The sequence below is a fragment of the Atractosteus spatula genome, chromosome 23 (genome assembly GCF_055471065.1).
Source record: "Atractosteus spatula isolate fAtrSpa1 chromosome 23, fAtrSpa1.hap1, whole genome shotgun sequence".
In the NCBI taxonomy this organism is placed as follows: Eukaryota; Metazoa; Chordata; class Actinopteri; order Semionotiformes; family Lepisosteidae; genus Atractosteus; species Atractosteus spatula.
Genome location: NC_142728.1, coordinates 2416861 through 2435759, shown reverse-complemented (window position 1 = coordinate 2435759; position 18899 = coordinate 2416861). Strand labels below are relative to the sequence as shown.

The window sequence follows — 18899 nt, the reverse complement described above, 5'->3', positions numbered from 1 at the left end:
TAATAATGTGAAGGAGCCAAACATCATTCCTGCTTGCTCTCAGGCCTGGTGCTGATGAGACAGCACATCTTCAAATGTCACTGCCTCCCCTCTTGTCTCCTTTTGAGGTCTCCTTCCCTCCAAAACGAGAAGACAGTGTCTGAAATATTGGAACGTGTTCCCTCACTAAGGATGAAATTCCTTCTGAAGAATAATCTGGTTGGTACATAACAAAATAGATCCCCAAAACAAATTCTCCACTTGGGTATGTAATGTTAGAGTAGCCCTTGCTTGTAAAATTAAACTTCATTTCTACATACTGGTACGAAACACATCCTTTGGCATTCAGGAATAACTCAGTTTATGAAGTGCCTTTTAAAGTGGATCCACAGATTGACAATTAATACCTTACCTGCACTTCGTAAATCTGCAGCAGCAAGGCAAAGTTGGTTGTGTGGTTACAGAAACAGGATGTGGATTCATATCCCAAGGATATGATAAAACAGCCCTCTGTAGACCAGCTGCCTCCTTTCTCTGGCCTGATGGAAAAAAAACAATGACAAGTCGCTTCTTGATTAAACTCAGAAAGGAAGAATCTGTCCAGAAATAATGGATACTGCTAAGCATTCATAGGAAAAAAACAAATTTCTTCATTCATGAAAGAAGAGTATCTGGCCTCTTTTCGTTCAATGAAAATTCCTCTATAAGAGGTATGTTTTATCGCCTCATGAGCTTCTTGATAAAAAGTCATTAGCAAGAAATTAAAATCCATTCTTCTTTTAGGTATGGTTAAATCAGATGCCATGGTTTTGATTTTGTAAATAGCTGCATCTGGCAATGAGCTTAAGGGACACATTATTTGTATTCCTTTTGCAGCACAGTTTAAACCCCAGTTTTTCATTGTTTGCATTTAGTTTTTGTAATCATTAAAAACTTTAATGTATGGGATATTGCACAACAGACAGAAGTGACAAAGTTGTAGTAAAATGCATGTAAAATTCATCAATGTTACTCAATTTCTATCAATCCTAAAAGTTATCAAAGGGAATCTAAAATACTTACTTGAGTTGAAAATCCCAAAAGGCACAAATTGGTTCATATTCTGTTCCATGAAGGTTCTTTCAAATGTGGACAAAAAATGAGACAAATATTAAACAGAAGAGTCTCTCACAGGGATGGCATAACATGGCTTCTGTCTTCAAGTTCTAAAGTCTATGCAAAGACACACTGAGTATTTTTCTCTTTCATAAGGTACACAGAGAGTTCACTATCCTCAACACTTGTATGTGTCAAGAGGTAACCTCTGAAGTTGAGCCCTGTCCTTTTAAAAATCAGTGGTCAACTTAAACTATACTGTATGAATAGCATAGTTGCATGAATGTAGCACAAGTCAATGGGACTAGCTAACACCTGCATTCAACTAGTGTCGTTTTTTGTGTTTCTTTTGAGATTTACTTTTTATTCACAAATTGAAGAGTAAACACAGGGCCAAGGAGAATCCTCTTCATCCTAACTCCTAACATGTCATAAGGAGGACTAATCTGTGCAGTCTGTCAGACTGTGATTCTATTAGCATGCTGTATAAATACATATTATTGCAAAGAACAAGTACACCTCTGTCTTTTTCACAAAGACTTATGAAGCCCACAGGGATCTGGTACACAAATCAATTGTTCTATAATATTAACAGTACCTTATTTATCTTTGACATCTACATTGACATTGTTGTATATACTGTACAGAGCAGATAGCTCAGTTCCAGGACTTTGGGGACTGCAATCCATCAGGGTTTCTTATTTTGTTTAAATCACTAACTTCTTAGCGATATTAAAACCAATGAGAATGCTTACTGTATGTTCCCAGAGTTAAGCTTTAATCTAACTCCTTTCCACCTGTACTATGCAAACCTAGAGAGACTGCTGCTTTGCTTTCAGGAACCACACATGAGGTCTCCTGTTTGGTATTAAATTATTATAACTTAATCTTAACAGTCACTATTTTTTTTCAGTGACTTAGGGTCAAAGGATGCGCTACTCTGAAAGAAATAACTGAATACAGGGGGTTCTAATTATAGTCATCAAAATATCTGTATATCTATCCTCAGAGTGATACTTGCATGATAGAGTGATAATACTGCCTCAGTTGAATCTTTAAACATTTATTTATTTTTCTTAATTGAAATCCCTACAAAACTATACATCTAAACCCTTTTTGTGCCGTTAGCAGAGATATTTTATTAAATAAAAGGAAAGGCTACAAGAATACACAAGATACCATTATTTCAAAAGAATCAAGACAGAAGTGTATGATTTAGAGTTAAAAAAGGAGGCTTCTTTTTTAATCATCATTCAGCATTATCTTCTCCAAGAAATTAGGTTTGTAACTGTGCATTGCACACTGGAAGTGTACCTCACAATCTCTGCAGAGAAAGGAGAAAATCTGCCAAGCAGGCTACAATACGGACAGTAAAGTCACAGCGGTGAAGCACTGAAGCGCTGAAGTTAAGGAACCAAAGTAATTCAGACATTACCTCTAATCTGTGCCGAAGTTCATAGTTCACAGCTGTGTTTACTGGTCGGTTATCACCAAGAACTGTAGCTGATATTACAGATGACCCCAACACTGTGCCCACATGTCTTGGCCAATTGCAAAGAGAAACAAAATTAGGTAAGCAACACCAAGAATCTCATTGCTCTGCTTAAAACACAACTTTTTTAAGTTCAGCAACTACACCTTGATACAGTTAAAAGAACACGATGAACAATAACTTCTGTGTTTCTTCAAACTTCATTGCAAAACTGTAACTGTACAATTTCAGATGTGATAGATTGATCGCTACAGTATCTTCATCTACTGGATTCAAAAGTTAGTGCTAAGATGGGGGATATTTAACATTTCAGTTCTCCAAAGGTATGGACCAGTACCAGAATGCACTTACTTTTGGCTTCCATCAGTCACAGTAGAAAACTGTGTGATGTTATCCTCAATTCCAAATAAAGGAAGCAGAGAGCCATACCATGCATTTATCAATGTAATATTCTGAATGCCTGTAATATAAAGTCAAATAAAGTAATTTAGCAAACTCAGAAAGTACATTTACTTTAAAAAACATTTTTCTGCTACGTGTTGTTTTCAGAAACACCAAAAGGTCATCATGTTAAGTACAGTAGAAACAATTAATTGCTCAATTAAACACTTTATAGCAAGACAAACACAAATATCATTCACAATTTCGATTTAGTTTACTGTAACAAATACATTTATTTATATAAATAGTGAACCTATTTTTACTTTTCAAATATCATTCAAACAGTTGTAATTTTTACTGTGATACATTTAAAAATAATAATTATACACTGACATGTTCGTTCTTAAAGAATTATTGTTTACTCCAAGGGCTTTTCGGGGAATCTCAACTTACCATGCTGATAGAGCTGTTGGATCTTGTCTTCTGGGACTGTAATAAAATCAACTTTTGTTTCATTTTCAGGTGTCGGCCCATGGAAGTCTGAGCCATCGGCGCCAGAGCCAAGACCCTTCTGTCGTACTTCAAGTTCTGCAAAACAAACAAATCATTTAACCACACATGAGGAATGGAATCAACAGTGAATGCGGAAGATCAGAATCCTTCTAACTCAAGCAAAGAAGCTTAAGGACACACAAACACTTTGTAATATTTTGTCCTGGAAATGAAACTGGCCAGAAGACCTCTAAAAATTAGGATTTTGAAATCTGTGGGAATAACATCGGATATATGAATCCACCCTCATTATTTTGGTAAGAAGATATTTAGTCAGTGATCATTTGTCAATCAAGGCTGGTCTCTCTCTGGGTGGCAGCACAAATACAAGATAAAATAGGCTCACAGTTTTGTGTCGATCAGTGCCTGTGGAGTTCTTTCACGCTTCTGTTAGATCACAGACTAGCAGTAATTCAGTTCCAAAAGGATGATGCTGCCAAGTGCCCTGCCTTCCAAGACGGACCTATATATTTCCAGCAAAGTTGAAGGCAGTCTTGCTGGCCAATCCAACCTGGCCTTCATACAGAAGGCACCCTCTAAACTGGCTGGGTGAAAGCAGAAACTGGCAGGCACTGAAACACAAGTCTGTAGCCTTAAAGAACATCCTACTTAGGTTTGAGTTTTGAGATTATTTTTACCTCGATCTAATGCTCCACATTGAGCTCCTTTGCCGAGTGTGCATGTCCATGTAAAACAGACCCAATACTGTATCTGTTAAGAACTTAAGAAAGGCTTCAATCTAAGAAGACCATTTGACTAACTGTGTTCTAGTAAAAAGGCTCATTTATTGTGAACCCATTGAGGTGATGCAATTCTCTTTAGCCTGAAAGTCATAGCAGACCGGCTGAATCGTGATCAGTCTTTTGGCTCAGCAGACTTGCTCACCAGCCTGTGTGCACCGCGTGGCTCTTGTGTACTGAGAGAGGCCAGATATACAGTGAATCAAACCCCAGGGGGATATTAGCTGAGCCTGTGAAACGAAAGCTCTGTAATACTCATCCAGATGCTAGAAGCTTGTTGAGGGGTCCTGGAAAACTGTCTTCAGCAAATTCAGCATAAATTCCAAATGCTAGTAATGCATGTGCTCAATATTCAGTGTAAAAATGTGAATACTGTTCCTTTTCACAGTGCTATACATTAAATCTAAACTATCTCTGCACTGCCAAAAAGCCTTGTAACGACTCATTCTGCTTGGTATACTGTATGTAGATCGTCCTCTCTGTTTAAAGGAAACATGAGATTTTGGGAGTTTAACATACTGATGTTGTTGCTGTCAAAGACAATCCTGCTTTTCTGAGCCATTAGCAGGGGGTTAAGATTGGCCACCATCCTGTCAATGCTGTGAACCACAGTCATGGGCCCATTTACGATCTATAAAAGAAGAAAACAGAATTTGAAACTGGTATTGAGCTTTTGTGAAGTATCTACCTCTCCAGCAGTGACCTTGGGGGAGCTGTTGATAAAATAAAGCTGAGATGCCTTTTGATTTCCCACGGAAAACATGGCAGGCCTTTGTTCAAGGAAATGCGAAGGCAGTCCACTCTAGAGCATAGAGCCATGCAAAGAGAGAGACAGACAGAGAAATGCATCTGCACCCTTATTTTATATTTCAGCGTTTTTATGAGATTTACAAAGCTCCTTTGAGACAGCTTGGTCTATTTTCTTTCTAAGACAGTTAAAACTGGCAATTTTAATTACACCTGTGTTAAACTCAGGTGTTTCGGAAGTTTGTTTTAAGCCATGTTCTTGATTGGGGTATTTCAACTCCAAATGTTGGATGTGCCCAATAGTTGTGGTGTTCTAAAATGTCCAGTAATAAAAATTTTGAAGGAGGCTAAAATCTTTTTTAAGAAAACACTGTTGATTTATTTTTTTCATTTTTGTAAGCTCAAGGGATCTTATAATTAATTTGAAACTAATATTAAAGTGAACACAACATACTGTAGCTGTGTTTGTGACATTTCATACAGTGAATACACTGCTGTACATAAGTCTTAACATAAATCTTAAACCTAACCAGAATTACAATACAGTATATATACTATATATAATGATCATCAACAATTTACCGTATTTTACGCCTCCACCTGTGTTTTCTACTATTATAGTGCTTTTGACTGTTATTCATACAGATCTAGGCATTGAGCAATCTTCAATTCACATACCTCAGAATCTTCAAAAAACTCAAGGTAAACCTACATGAGCAATCAATATGAGGTTTTGCTGTAGATAATCCAATACATGTATGAATCAAATGTGATTTATTCATTCTGTCCCTCATTATTAACATCAGTCGTCCCTCACTGCACATTCATGATGATAAAAGGCTCATTTATGTTGTACCGATTGGTGATTAATCTCTTTGGATTGACTTAACATAAAATGTCAGTGGATCATGTGGCTGCATATAAAAGACAAAAAACAGTGAAAAGAGTAGAACAATGGAAAATGTCTAGGACATCTACACATCAGTGTGTTTTTGGATCTGTAACTGATATTTCACACGCAAAGTCCTGTTATTTAATTAATTAAAATCTAGTCATCATCTGGAAATGGCATGCAAGGTTTTATTACTTTAAGTGTTGTTTATCTCTATATACTGTATAAACCTTTCCAGTCTTTTGTTGAATACAATGTGCCTGGCTCAACATTAAATTAAAAACATTAAAGGCTTTTTGCCCTTACCACGTTTGTCTCCATAATTGCTTTTATTAATCTAAAGTCATTCTACTATCATTCTGACCTTCTTTTTAAAAAAGTATTTCTAAAACATACTCTGTCCCATTTAAACTACATCATGCAAACAAGACAAAAACATCCTTCCATCCATTTTTCGAACTGCTTTATCCAATCCAGGATCATGGGATTCGAGAGCCTATCCCAGCAAGCAACAGGCACAAGGCAGGGTACACCCTGGATGGGACGCCAGTCCATCACAGCGAGCCAGAAACATTTACTTTTTTCTTCTTCCAAAAGAACATAAGGGAAGCAAAGTGTTTGAAAATACAGACACACTGCTGTAGTTTAATCTCTGGTGCTGGTCAAAGACCAGATATTTAATTTTTCCAGTCCCTCTGTACACTGCTACACTGTCAAGTACTGCAGAAACATTCTTAACAAGGATTTGCATCAATATTTTACTGCAGTAATTCAGTGTAAATGTCAAGATTACTTGACTTATAGATGTCAATTCTCTTTCATTTAATTAATCTATCAGCAGTCTTTTCTTGCCTAACTATATTATAGTCTGGGCAAACAACATTTATTCTTCAATATTTATTTCTAGGACCGATTATAAAAACAGCGTTCTTTTGGTGAGAATATACCCGACAAAGCTCATCATATTCTAGTAGTAATTTATATGACCGTATTATATGCTACAGTATGTCAAATGTATTTGATCTAGACTTCAGTCTGCCTGCTTTTTCCTACAGTATATCTAATTCATTTCAATATTATTCCCCCAAAAAAGCTCCTGAGCTGACATCTCAAATGTGAGTGTGACAAAACTGTTGGGGTTCCATGGTACAAGGGGATAGGGCAAAACTAACATAACTATAGAAATATTTAGGATAAACTCTGATGGGATACAAGATAAGTACTGTCCGCCTGATAAGTAAGTTGATAAAAACAAAGAATGATATTCATCCATCCATTTTCTAACAGGCTTACAGGATCGTGGGTGAGCTCTGAAGCCTATCCCAGCAAGCAACAGGCAGAATGATACACCCCAGATGGGATACCAGTCTAGTAAAGGGTCCACACAAGCACAAACACGCAGCCACTCACACTGGGGCCAATCAAGTTTCACTAAAAAACAGCCAACATGTCTTTGGACTGTGGGTGAAAAATGGAGCACCTGGAGGAAACTCACGCAAACATGGGGAGAACATGCAAACTCCACACAGACAGCATCTCAGGAACAGGAATAGAATCTATTTCCTCAGCACTGCGAAGCAGCAACGCTAACCACTCCACCACCATACCACCCACCAAACCATGATATAAAAACATAAAAAGGGCATATAAGAAAAAATATTTAGACAGCATACCCCTTTAGATCACGTTAAGATATAAAATTTGCAAATTCTCTGAGCACTCATTAAAACTGCCATCCTAAATAGGATTAAGACAAAGACATAGTACTATTCAGCTGTCGTTAAAGAAAGCTGCACATTTTTTCCCCTTAAAATCAGCCGTGGAGAGTCCTTTCCAGAATTACTGTTGACCAAAAGTAATAGAAATAGAAAAACCTCACAGAAAATATACCACAGTATATTATTTAAGAAGAGAAACACATTTTTCCCCTTGCGCTGGTGTACTTCAGTTTCCTCAACTACTGTTTCTCTTATTTGCATACACTGCCCCCTAGTGGAGAGAGGCTAGAGAAGCAGTTTGGAGACGTCCTAACCAAAGGCCTTTCTTTTTGCAGTCACAGGCATTTCAAGGTTTTGTTTTCAAACCCTGAGTGAATGCAAAAGAGATTTAGAAAAATTATTACAACTCTTCTTTTCTATGTTTAATTTGTAATTCAATCTCTGGAGGCTAACCTTCATTTCAAGAGGACATTTGTGAATGATATTTACCCCCTACCAGATTTCAACAAAAATCACTTTGTGCAGCTTAACGATGTTGTCCTCCACAGAAAGAATTGCGCATAAAGGTTTATATATTTCTGTTTGCAAATAATTTTGAAATGTCCTAAATGTGACAAATAAGCTTCTGTTGAAGCCAGACTCAATAGAAAAATAAAATAAAATAAAATTTATATTATATAGTACATGACATTTGTGGAGATTGTTGTGCAGAAATATTGTTTAGATTCTCTCAAATTAAGCACAAAAGCACGCATTATCAAGCTCTATCATGGTCAGAAAACTGCATACACTTGGCAAATAAAATGCTCTTTTTTGATTCTGCTTTGTAACCTTTTCACAGAATACCATGAAGAGGAGAAAACATCTGAAAGAGAAAAATGTTGCAAGACTGAAAAGCAAGATGAAAAAGTTTTTAAAATAATGTTCTCAAAACTTTTTTTTAAATACCGAAGGCAAATACAACTGCAGAGAGGCAGTACAGTGATGTGGCATTTATCACTGCTGTCAAACAGGTCTTTGGTACCGAGTTTGATAAAGGACCGGGCTATCTTTTGTGTGGAGTTTGCATGTTCTCCATTTTCCTGACACCTTCGAAGGACACACAGGCTCAGTTAAGTGGTGTTCTTAAATTGTGCCCGCATACTTCTTCGTGTGCCCCCAGCACACAGATTCGCCTTGTGTTCCTAGGATGGGTTTTTTTCCTAACTTTTCCAGGTGGGTTTTGGATAACGGTCAAGGAAACTACCCGCATGCTTTGTAAATAACGGAAAGGTGTAGACAACCAATTAGCGCGGCCAAATTGCCCTCGCCATTCTAAACACAAAGGTTTGAACAAGGGTCTGACAATGATATGTCAGCTTAGGGAAAAAGGAAAAATCAATGCCTCATTAAGGGCAACATTAAGCGCTTGCTTGCTTTTTGAAACATTTCACACACCACACTCGTCAGTCGTCTGTCAATGTCCGATTTTTCCTACCTCCTTCACAGCCATCCACTTGTTGATGTTCTCTTCCCCGAACATCGTGTCAGCCACAGTGATGAAGAAGTTGCTCATATTCCTAATGGCATCGTGACTCTCGTTGCCTCTGATTTTCACAGCTGCCGCCTGGGAGAGGAACTGCACTAGACTCACCATGTCGGCAGGCTCAAGCGGAGTGCCGACATCCACCAGAGCCTGTTGTGAGAACTTCAAGATATCGTGCACCTCCGGAACACTCAGGTCCTTAGGGATGCTCGGGAAGATGGATTCTTTTATCTAATAAACAAAACCAGATAAACCAAGGCTGTGATTTTTCAAGAGCCCAGCGTCTTGTGAGAGATTTACTCTGACAAATAATGACCTGCTTTGTTACAGTATATAGCTGATTTTTTCAAGTCAAGGGCAAAATCTTCTAATATTTGTGAGGATCACAATACAAGACTGTTTTCCCCTGTTGTCACTGCAAGCTTACAGTTGTGTATTTCAAGGGTGAAACAGGATAACAAACAGGCACAACTGCTGTTATTTGTATCACAGACATTTCCAGCTGTCGACAGATAGCTACTGTACATAAGACACAGCTAGCCAACCAACCAGACCATATTAATGAACAAGGTCATCTTCCAATGCTAATAGACTGGAAACAAGGAGACCACCAGGGGTAGTTGTGGGACTTGTTGAGAAGGAATTTTGTTACGACACCACTGAATGATCTCCCAGAATTTTATGGAAATGAGGAAAAAGGAGGTGGTTTAAAAAAATCCCTCGATTCTGTCATGGTATTGGCACAACAAAACCAGCTCATTTTGTTCTTGAAATCAAAAGGGGCAGAAAACAATACTTTTTCTCACTCGCACAGCTACACTGAGAGATGTCTGCAGAGCCCTCTATATTTATTCCCAATGTAATGTGAGTCATTCTTAAACTACAACTATGTTTTTAACTTGTGACGAAGCTAGAAGTTGCACTTGTTTTTTTGGCAGCGAAGGTTAGGAGTGATCCTCCTTCTCTATAGACACAGTGTGTAACTCTGAGAGCAGGTGCACACCCTACATCACAACAGGTGCTTGAACAGAGAACAATGGTTTTAGTTACATAAAAAGCAACTCTTGCTCCATATTGTACTGTACATGTTAGAACCCATATAACCCACTGAGCCACAGCATCTCTGCAGCACGGAGACAAAAACACTACACAGTAGTACTGAACCTTTTGCTATAAAGACGGGGCTAACTGACCATCAGATGAAAATGACACCTTCAGTGATCCTGTACTCATCTGCACTTCCTTAAAATCCATAAGGACAGACATCCAGTATGCAGCTAGCTGTGGTGTCATGTACTGTATATACACTCTGATTAGTCAGTGTTTAAAAGTGAATTAAATGACTGCCAACTGAAAACTGCCACTTAAGTGAAACCCTGAAACCAGGTTCTGGTAATGTTTTAATCATATGACACAGAAGCTTTGAACAAAAGTTATCAACGTGATGAAAGTCCATGTGGCATAAAACATACACAAAGAACGTTCAGTTACGATGGCTACCCATATTTAGTAAAACATAATTCAAAAACATATTTTAAAGAAGTATTTCATAAAAGCAAAGAAATTTCCTCAAGACCATAATTTCCCTAACTTAGCGCTAAATGCTAATAAACTAAAAATGATATCCCTTTTGTTTATTTAACAGAAATATATGTGTCAAATAATGACATAATTAATACCCCACTTGGGCCTGTAAATTGGACCTAGGTAATTATTAAGTAATCCTTAATCATAAGAATATAACAAGTATGGTAATGATACTTTATTATTTAATTAATTACAGTAATTAACTTTAAATGATAAGATATTACAGATGTTAACAAATTAACATCTTTAAGTAATGTTAAATGATTAATATTAGGAGAAACTGAGTTAAACCACTGTGAATGATGCACAACATAATTATATACAAACATTCACAAATATGTTCATGATTAATCATACTGTATATGGTAACAGCATTCCTAACAGATCACAATGGGTATTTCAATACTACACTACTAATAAACAAAAGCATTATCGTGTATTATTATAATCTATGGATCTGTTGTACATTAGTGTACTCTCAACATTGTCTTTAATTTTAATTTAATTGTACTTACATCCGTCGTTTTAATTTTTCAGTTCCTCAAAATCTCAATGTTATCAACAAAGGACAAAAAAACAGATTCACTTACATTCGTATCATTGGATAGCTGGATTAAACTATGCATGAAGTGACTTGGTTTGCCTCCGAGAGCTTCTTTGATTTCCTTCATCTTCAAAAAACTATCTAAAAGTAAATATTTAAGTATTAGGACAGGAAACAGATCAGGCGACCTGTGATAGGGGCCATCTTGGATTTGTGGAGAATTTATGTTCTTTCAGACAAAACATGGCAAAAATATCCTCAACGCTGATTTTTTTTTCTTTACAGCTCCTTCAGAAACTGTCTACGCTGATCTATGAAAGATAGAAAATAATTTAAAACAGACTATTCCACATCAAATAGTGATGGATCACGCTGCTCCTTTAGTTGTACAGAGTAGATGTTTGGAGTCGGAGGGCTTTGGGCTTCTACTGTATGAGTTCAAATCCCAGCCAGGAAATACAGATGTTGTACACTTAAGTGAGGTTCTATTCCCAGACTGTCCCAACAAAAGAAATTGACAGGGAAAAGCTGTACCTTTATTGTGCTTGCACACGAAGGGCAGAGTCCGTCGGCAGGGGACATATTTGTAAAGAGACAGTTGCTGGGAGGGGACAACTGAGATCGTTCTGCATTCTTCTGAAGGTATTTGCTTGGGATCTGCAGCACAGAGAGTCATGGAAGAAAAGACCTCGCTCAAAAAAATTGACATGGCCGAGACATTCACAAAACAAGGCTTTCCACACAAGGGTATAACACTGTAAACAAAACGCACCATTCTCATAATTGAAACTGATCCAATCCTAGTAATCCTAGTGACCCAAAGAATATCTTTGCAAGTAGCTACAGAAATTCATCAAGTGCTACATCAAAGTCCAATAGAAATACATCCTTTTATCATCTATTTTTTTAAACAAAGACGTTTAAGACGGCAGCACACAAATACCAGTCACTTCATTTTGTTACCAGTTACAATTAATAATTCACAATATCAAACATTTTCCCTAGTTCTCATCTACTTAGGCAGGATACACCCCGGACAGGACGCCAATCCATCGCAGATCACACGGAGACACTGAGTAAACACACTCACACCAGGGCCAATTTTACCAGAACCCAACTAACCTACCAGTATTTCTCTGGACTGTGGGAGGTAACCCACACAAACACGGGGAGAACATACAACCTCCAGTAGCACCCCAATCACTGAACCCAGGGCCCCAACACTGTGAGGCAGCAATGTTAACCACTGTACCATCATGTAGCCCATAAGTCATGTACAATCACGCTTATATAACAAATGATGCCTTATACTACCTTTCTGCAGTTAATGCTGTAACATAAGCTTGACTTTTTATCATACTGTATATCTATCCAACTATCTTGATTCTATACATCTACACATCTGGGCTCACAGTGACCTCCTGTATCGCAAACAGAGAGTGCTCATAGGCCCCTTCGAACTACTCATCCATACTGTAAGGCCATTCACCTGCCATGTTCTAAAGTGACCTATAGGAGGTGCAGTGCCAACTGGAGTCACTCTCAGCCCTGCCCTTCTGTAGTGCTGAGCCAATAGCCAAAAGTGAACCCTGAGGAATCCCTGTCACAGTTAGCTGATGACTTGATCTGGCAACGGCAGTGTCACAGGGTTTAACCTGCGCTTGGAGAGAGGGGCCTCAATGGGTTGAGCAACTGAGGAGCTCCTGAAACCTCAGCTATCGTATTCGCTCTACTTATACTATACGGCCTACTTACAATTGACTACGTCATAGAACATTGTAAACTGCCTCGGACAAATATATTGGGTTTCAAATTTACTTTTATGCACATTTATTGTTTAAACGCATATGTGGAATTGAATCCATTTTTGGAGCATAAAGAAGTTATTGTGAGAGTGTCCAACAGTGTCTTTTCCACCTCTGCCTGTATATCATTAGTAAGAGTAGTGTAAGAGTTGTTAATAAAAGTGTGGAAACAACAATTCTGAACCCGTTTAAGGACAGACGGAACAGATATAAGCACGATTCTAGGCAATTCAGTAGTTTGGCCAAACCCTAACTTAAGGCACAGTAGAGGTATGATTTGAATTAGTTCGGGTTTGGGGGCTCAGCTCACCTGACTAAGGAGGACACAGTTTGTCTCCTTTAAAATGGCGGAGTCATGGACATCGAAGATGGAACCGAGGGATGGATATGAAACGAAAAGTAAAACTGGGCATGATAGCAATGTGTTATATATATGTAGATAGGCGGAGGTGAGCGAGATCAGATCCTGAACTTTAATTTAAAGCTGTAATAAAACCAGCAAATCAAATTAGACCCTTGGAATAAATAGAGGTAGAAAACAGAATCAAGCAGTGAGCTCCATTAAATGTTCAATAAAAAAGAAGAATGAAGAAAATAAAGAAAAACTTACGTTCACACCAGAGCTTGGTCAGGGACAGCTGAGGAGCCGGCTTGATGGTCATCTGGCTCAAATTCCACATGAACATGAGGTCTCCCGAAATGTGCGAACAGACGCTGAGATCATTGATCTGATGCTCGTCCAGCGTTTTATTCCATATACTTAAGGCTGTGATATTCCCAACAAAGGGCTCTGTAAAGTTTCCTCCGAAGGAGTCTTGATCATGCCCAATGATGAAAATCCCACTTCCATAAATATTTCGGGAGGTCTCAGTCCCATTCCCCGAGTCTCTCCTTTTCCCATCCACATGGATAGCCCAATTTCCATTGAACTTTTGCCAGGTAACACAAAGATGGTGCCATTTCCCATCGTTTCTAAAGGAGGCCTTGTAGGGCTTGTGGTTTCCGTGCACAATCAAAGCCAGGATTATATTTCCGTCCTTGTCCTGCTGACCCCGCAACTGAAACTCATTGGTTAGCTGAAGAGCTGCATAAGAGAAGACAGTGGACACTTGGCTGTTGGCACTGTGCCACTGCACCCGGGCGCACACAGTGATCGCTGGCAATGGGGGAAACTCAATGTCCACTCTGGCGTACATGGCATGGGACTCCTCCTTGAAATTCAAGGCTGGTATTGAAACATCTGGGAAAGAGAATCAAGCACACAACAGCTGGTAAACCACCTTGAAACACAGTTCAATTAAAATACATGCTGCATGTGTTGCATGGTAAACAGCAATATAACTCTCAACCTATATAATATGTTGCATTTTGAGTTTTGATGGCACTCAAGTCCTGTAGTTTATAGGATAGCCTTTAATGTGCTCTTCAAAAACCGTGCAAACATTTCATTAAGAAAATACTGCATCTGGAGTACTACTGCAAGTGTTCATCCACTGTAGGATAACGTAACAAATCCATCTAATGATTTTCAAATGTAGCGCATAACAAAATGTCCACCAATTTCCAAAGACAACATCATCAATTACATCATCAAAGGTGGCTCCCCAATCCTATCTCTAGTACACTCTAGGGTGTAGCCTTTATCAGAATATTAAGATTTGCTTCATTAGTGAATATTAATATGATTTGTCACCATTAACAATCAAAGTAACATCAATACAACTAGGAGCAAGGATTGGAGATTGTTGGTATAATTCCGAGTCTGTAAGGGCAAATTTCTGCTCTGCAAAACTCACACTTTCCCAAGAAGGGTGGGAATCTCCAGTTGTAATGGTACACATCCACGATCCAGATAGGATGTTTCATTTGGGCAGCCTGAAGAAGTTTCGATGTGTATTCCACATCACTGTCCATTTGATCAGAAAGGAGCTTGCTGAAGTGATGCTGACAGAATCCGTTTGCTTGCCAAAAGTCCATTGAAATATTTACAAACTGGAAAACATCTTCAGGCGTCTCGTAGAAGCACTCAGAGGAACCGAAAACTGAAAGAGAACAGAGTTTAGAGGCATCATAGCAGCACTGCCATGCTAATTATATATTTTAATGTTAAAAAGAACCAGCATTGATGAGTGCATTCCAAACAACAATAACAGTAAAATGTACAGAGTAACATGTAAAACTTCCAATTAATATCACAGAATAAACACAATTCCCAGGTCTGCACCATGCCGCAATTTGCGATTCAGAACGAACCATCAAACTTCCAGTGATGTAAAGTGGCCCTATGACACTGAAAACAAGCAGACTTGTGAATACATCTTTTTTACTCCAACAGAAATATTGCTCTCGATTTTGAGATTGTTGCGGACAAATACATCGTTAACTCTGGATGCAGATGATGTTGGAACATTTCTGTGGTGTAATGTCTGCTGCACCACCTGTACTTATTCACTCTTATTTCGCATTATATTAGTCTTTACAGTGACTAGTGAGCAGGAAGGGCCGCTTCATGTCACATATCTTGGGAACTCTCGCTCTCGCCCTTTGGTTTGGCCAGGTAACATGGCGACCATCCAGTACTTTCATGAAGGTCACGATTTTGTGCTTAATTTGGAATTTGTAAAATGTTGTAATACCATCAACGAAAATTTTGTTACCTAGATTTAACAATGGTCAGAGAACTTGGCACTGTAGTTCCCATCTAATTTCAAGTTTAATTACTTTTTAAACTAATACTTTCTTCCAGAGTTAGTCGAACTGGATTTTCCGCTCTGTTAAAGCACAGCTCTTTGGCACAAGTAGGTTCTTGATAAAGTTACTGAATTAATTAGCAATGTAGGAGAATGTACCTTGAGAGTTCCTCCAATTTTCACATTCCCAGGAGCGTATTTTCCCAGTAATGCTGGAGACCTACAGATATTTAACATTAGAAAAAGAACATCCTTCTTAATCAATTAAAATATTTAATCATTAGCTTTTATTACAAAATGCTGGTTTACTTATGCTTTCAATGTGCAGTAGGTATATACATTACCAAAACAAAATACACCAAAAATGACAATTTGCCTCTGTCTCCAATCATGGTAAGCCCCCAGATGACTCACAGCTGAAAGTAACAAAAAAAGATATTACTGTATGTACAAAGTAGCTGATGTTTAGAATAACAGTTTCCTGGAGGCATGTGGATTTACTAATAGTACTCTAACAATCTGATTTTGCTTCTTGAGAGGATTGGTTTAAACAGGACAGAAACAAAGGTCACCATCAAGGGCAAAGGTTCCAAAAGCACCTGGGTCTGAGCACATGTGGGCATCCAGATCTATTCTCTCCCTGTGCTTTCAATCCCTACTGCAAAGCAAACCACATCAGGCTTGCAAACACTTTTTCAATTTTGTGTAGTGTCACTAAAACACCTAAAAAAAATCTAAGCCATCAACTGTGTATCTGCAGTCAGTGCTACACTGAAAGTTTTTGACGCTTCTAGTTATGTTTTTAGGATGAAGTAATAAACTGTACTGCAAATCCTGCTATTCCCTATAAGCATACCGTTCATAAGTATTAACACAATATGTTATTTAGGAGTTACCATAAATTAGATAAGGACTGATTGCACTCAACAAGGGCACCTGTGAGATCGTATGTGCTTGGTGCAATTGTAGCTGTAAACAAGCTGCTGTATATAATTTGAGAAACCCTTTCAGGCAAAATAAAACAAAATGGCATCAGTGCATAGAAAATTCAATATAATACAGTAAGATACTCATTTGGAACCTTTTCAAGAATTTCATCTTGAAATCGTGCAAAATCCATCGATCCATTTCCTAAGCGCTTCATCCAATACGGAGCTGGAGATGATCCCAGCGAGCAAGAGTCGCAAAGCAGGGTACAACCTGGATGGGCTTCCAGCTCGTTGCGGGGTACAAACTGACACAAACACACACACCAGGGCCAGTTTTCCCAAAAGCCAGTTAGCCTACCAGTACGTCTGGACTGTAGCAGGAAGCTCTCGCAAACACAAACCCCCTGCAAATAGCACCCCAGGTCTGGTACCGAATCCAGTAATGCTAGTCACTGCACCACCATGCTGCCCATTCCTTCCAAAACATAACACTGAAAAGGAAACTTCAAGATGTTTAAGAGCTGAAGAGTTGGCCATTTACATTGATAATGAAAAGGACAAGTCCGTGTTAACATTTTATAGTGCTCTGTAGCCATTTAAAGAAGCTGTGTCCAAAAGGCTTTTTCTTGGCAAATATCTACTCGTAGTTATTTAAATTTATAGCACATATATTTGTTTTTTTTTTAAACATGAGCACTATACTTGCAATGATATGCTAATATTTTGTATGCTAGGAAGCAATTAAAAACACAGATCCATAAAACGTAAGGGTTTATCCGATTGTGTACTACTGGTGAAAATTATAGGGGCTAAATGAAAAGCTAAACACCCAAATAAGCATTCGGTAAACAAAAAATCATAGATTTTATTCACATTAAAACTAGTTGAGCAATTTTTTAATTAGATTCCTATTTTTTAGTAAGTTTACCAGAAGAAAATTCTGAACAATACAGTAGTTTCAAAATTCCACAAATTTGTTTTCACCTCACTTTTGTTTCAATTTAATACCCTAGCCATTTAAATAATAAAAACCTTTGACAGTCAATGGAATAAAATACATCTCTGGATGTCATGTTATTTTTTGTGCTGTGCCACGATTAACATTGTGTCAAGTGCTGAGAGGAAAGTCAAAATTAAATATTCAAATTCCAAATACTAAACTCTGCGAGTAAACTCACAATGTGTATCTTAAAGATTTCACCGATTCATTTGGCTAATTTCATATTGAAAAAAGTCTTAAGAGTAGCAGAGTGCAATATTTCAGCTAATGACCTTCTGTAGGTTACACAATTATATAATCAAGTACCCACAGTTAACACTTAACTGTTTTTACAGAGCATTCAATAACATGAGAAAAAAAATGTCCCTCTTTCTTTTATTACTTAGACAAAAAAGAGCTAAAACCTATTTCTAAGAGACATTTTCCCTCACATTTTCCAATTCATAAAGGAATTAATATAATAGTCTTACCTTTTTCAAATATGTTTCCTTTGCATTTTGGGAACTTAAAACCAATTTTTGCTCATCCCTCCAGACATAGCTAGAGAAGCCAAAGAAATAGAGCTCTGCATGTTAAAGACCTGTGTTGTATAGGAGGAGGTGAAATCTGACTTTTTGCTCGATTCAGTCCACCCATTGTCATGCAAATTGAGACATTTTTAAAGGAGCCTTTTGCGCAAGTGGTGTCTTGCTTTTACACACAAAGTTCACGAAGAGCCTGCCTCAGACTGTTAGCACTTCCTTAAAAACAACTCCTTTTAAGAGTTTAACTCGTTTTGGGGTATTCTTCATTTTACTGATACCTTTGTGCCTGATTAATAATTCCGGGGATCGTGCAATAAAGTCAAATAATTCAATAATTTCCTTTGCTATAAATTCAATTCAAATGAAGAAGACAAGGTGAGAGGCTAACTTAGTGCAAATTCAATTTGAAATGATTTGGCAGTACAACAGTTTGAAATGTACTCAGGTTTTAATTGATCAATATTCTTATCTGGTAAATGTGAGGATGTATGGTGGGATAAAGTGAAAACATCAATTGAACTGATGTGAAAATAATGTTTTAATTATACCATGCGTCTATAATATCTGGTTTACAATATTCTGTACACCTTTGGTCACAACAAGAAAGTTGCCGTATGGAAATAAATTCAAAGAAGACTAACCGAATTAATCTGTAATCTTAGCTCAGCCTTGAACAAGGAGGTGGGGACTTGATGACAA

General features: G+C 37.9%; 1 protein-coding gene across 1 annotated transcript in view; it reads right to left on the bottom strand.

Annotated features, from left to right (window-relative positions):
- The window catches only part of adgrd2 (adhesion G protein-coupled receptor D2), a 53320-nt gene extending 37163 nt beyond the window's left edge, over positions 1 to 16157 (bottom strand). The window contains exons 1-13 of the mRNA XM_088940619.1: positions 16092 to 16157; positions 15907 to 15967; positions 14854 to 15099; positions 13668 to 14297; positions 11787 to 11909; positions 11299 to 11393; positions 9074 to 9352; positions 4759 to 4870; positions 3401 to 3535; positions 2918 to 3026; positions 2510 to 2615; positions 1042 to 1097; positions 392 to 518 (exon numbers count right to left, since the gene is read on the bottom strand). Of these exons, the coding sequence (XP_088796745.1) occupies positions 392 to 518; positions 1042 to 1097; positions 2510 to 2615; positions 2918 to 3026; positions 3401 to 3535; positions 4759 to 4870; positions 9074 to 9352; positions 11299 to 11393; positions 11787 to 11909; positions 13668 to 14297; positions 14854 to 15099; positions 15907 to 15967; positions 16092 to 16139 (2127 nt within the window). The 5' untranslated portion in view covers positions 16140 to 16157. The remainder of the gene's footprint in view (positions 1 to 391; positions 519 to 1041; positions 1098 to 2509; positions 2616 to 2917; positions 3027 to 3400; positions 3536 to 4758; positions 4871 to 9073; positions 9353 to 11298; positions 11394 to 11786; positions 11910 to 13667; positions 14298 to 14853; positions 15100 to 15906; positions 15968 to 16091) is intronic.
- Between the last annotated feature and the right edge of the window lie 2742 nt (positions 16158 to 18899).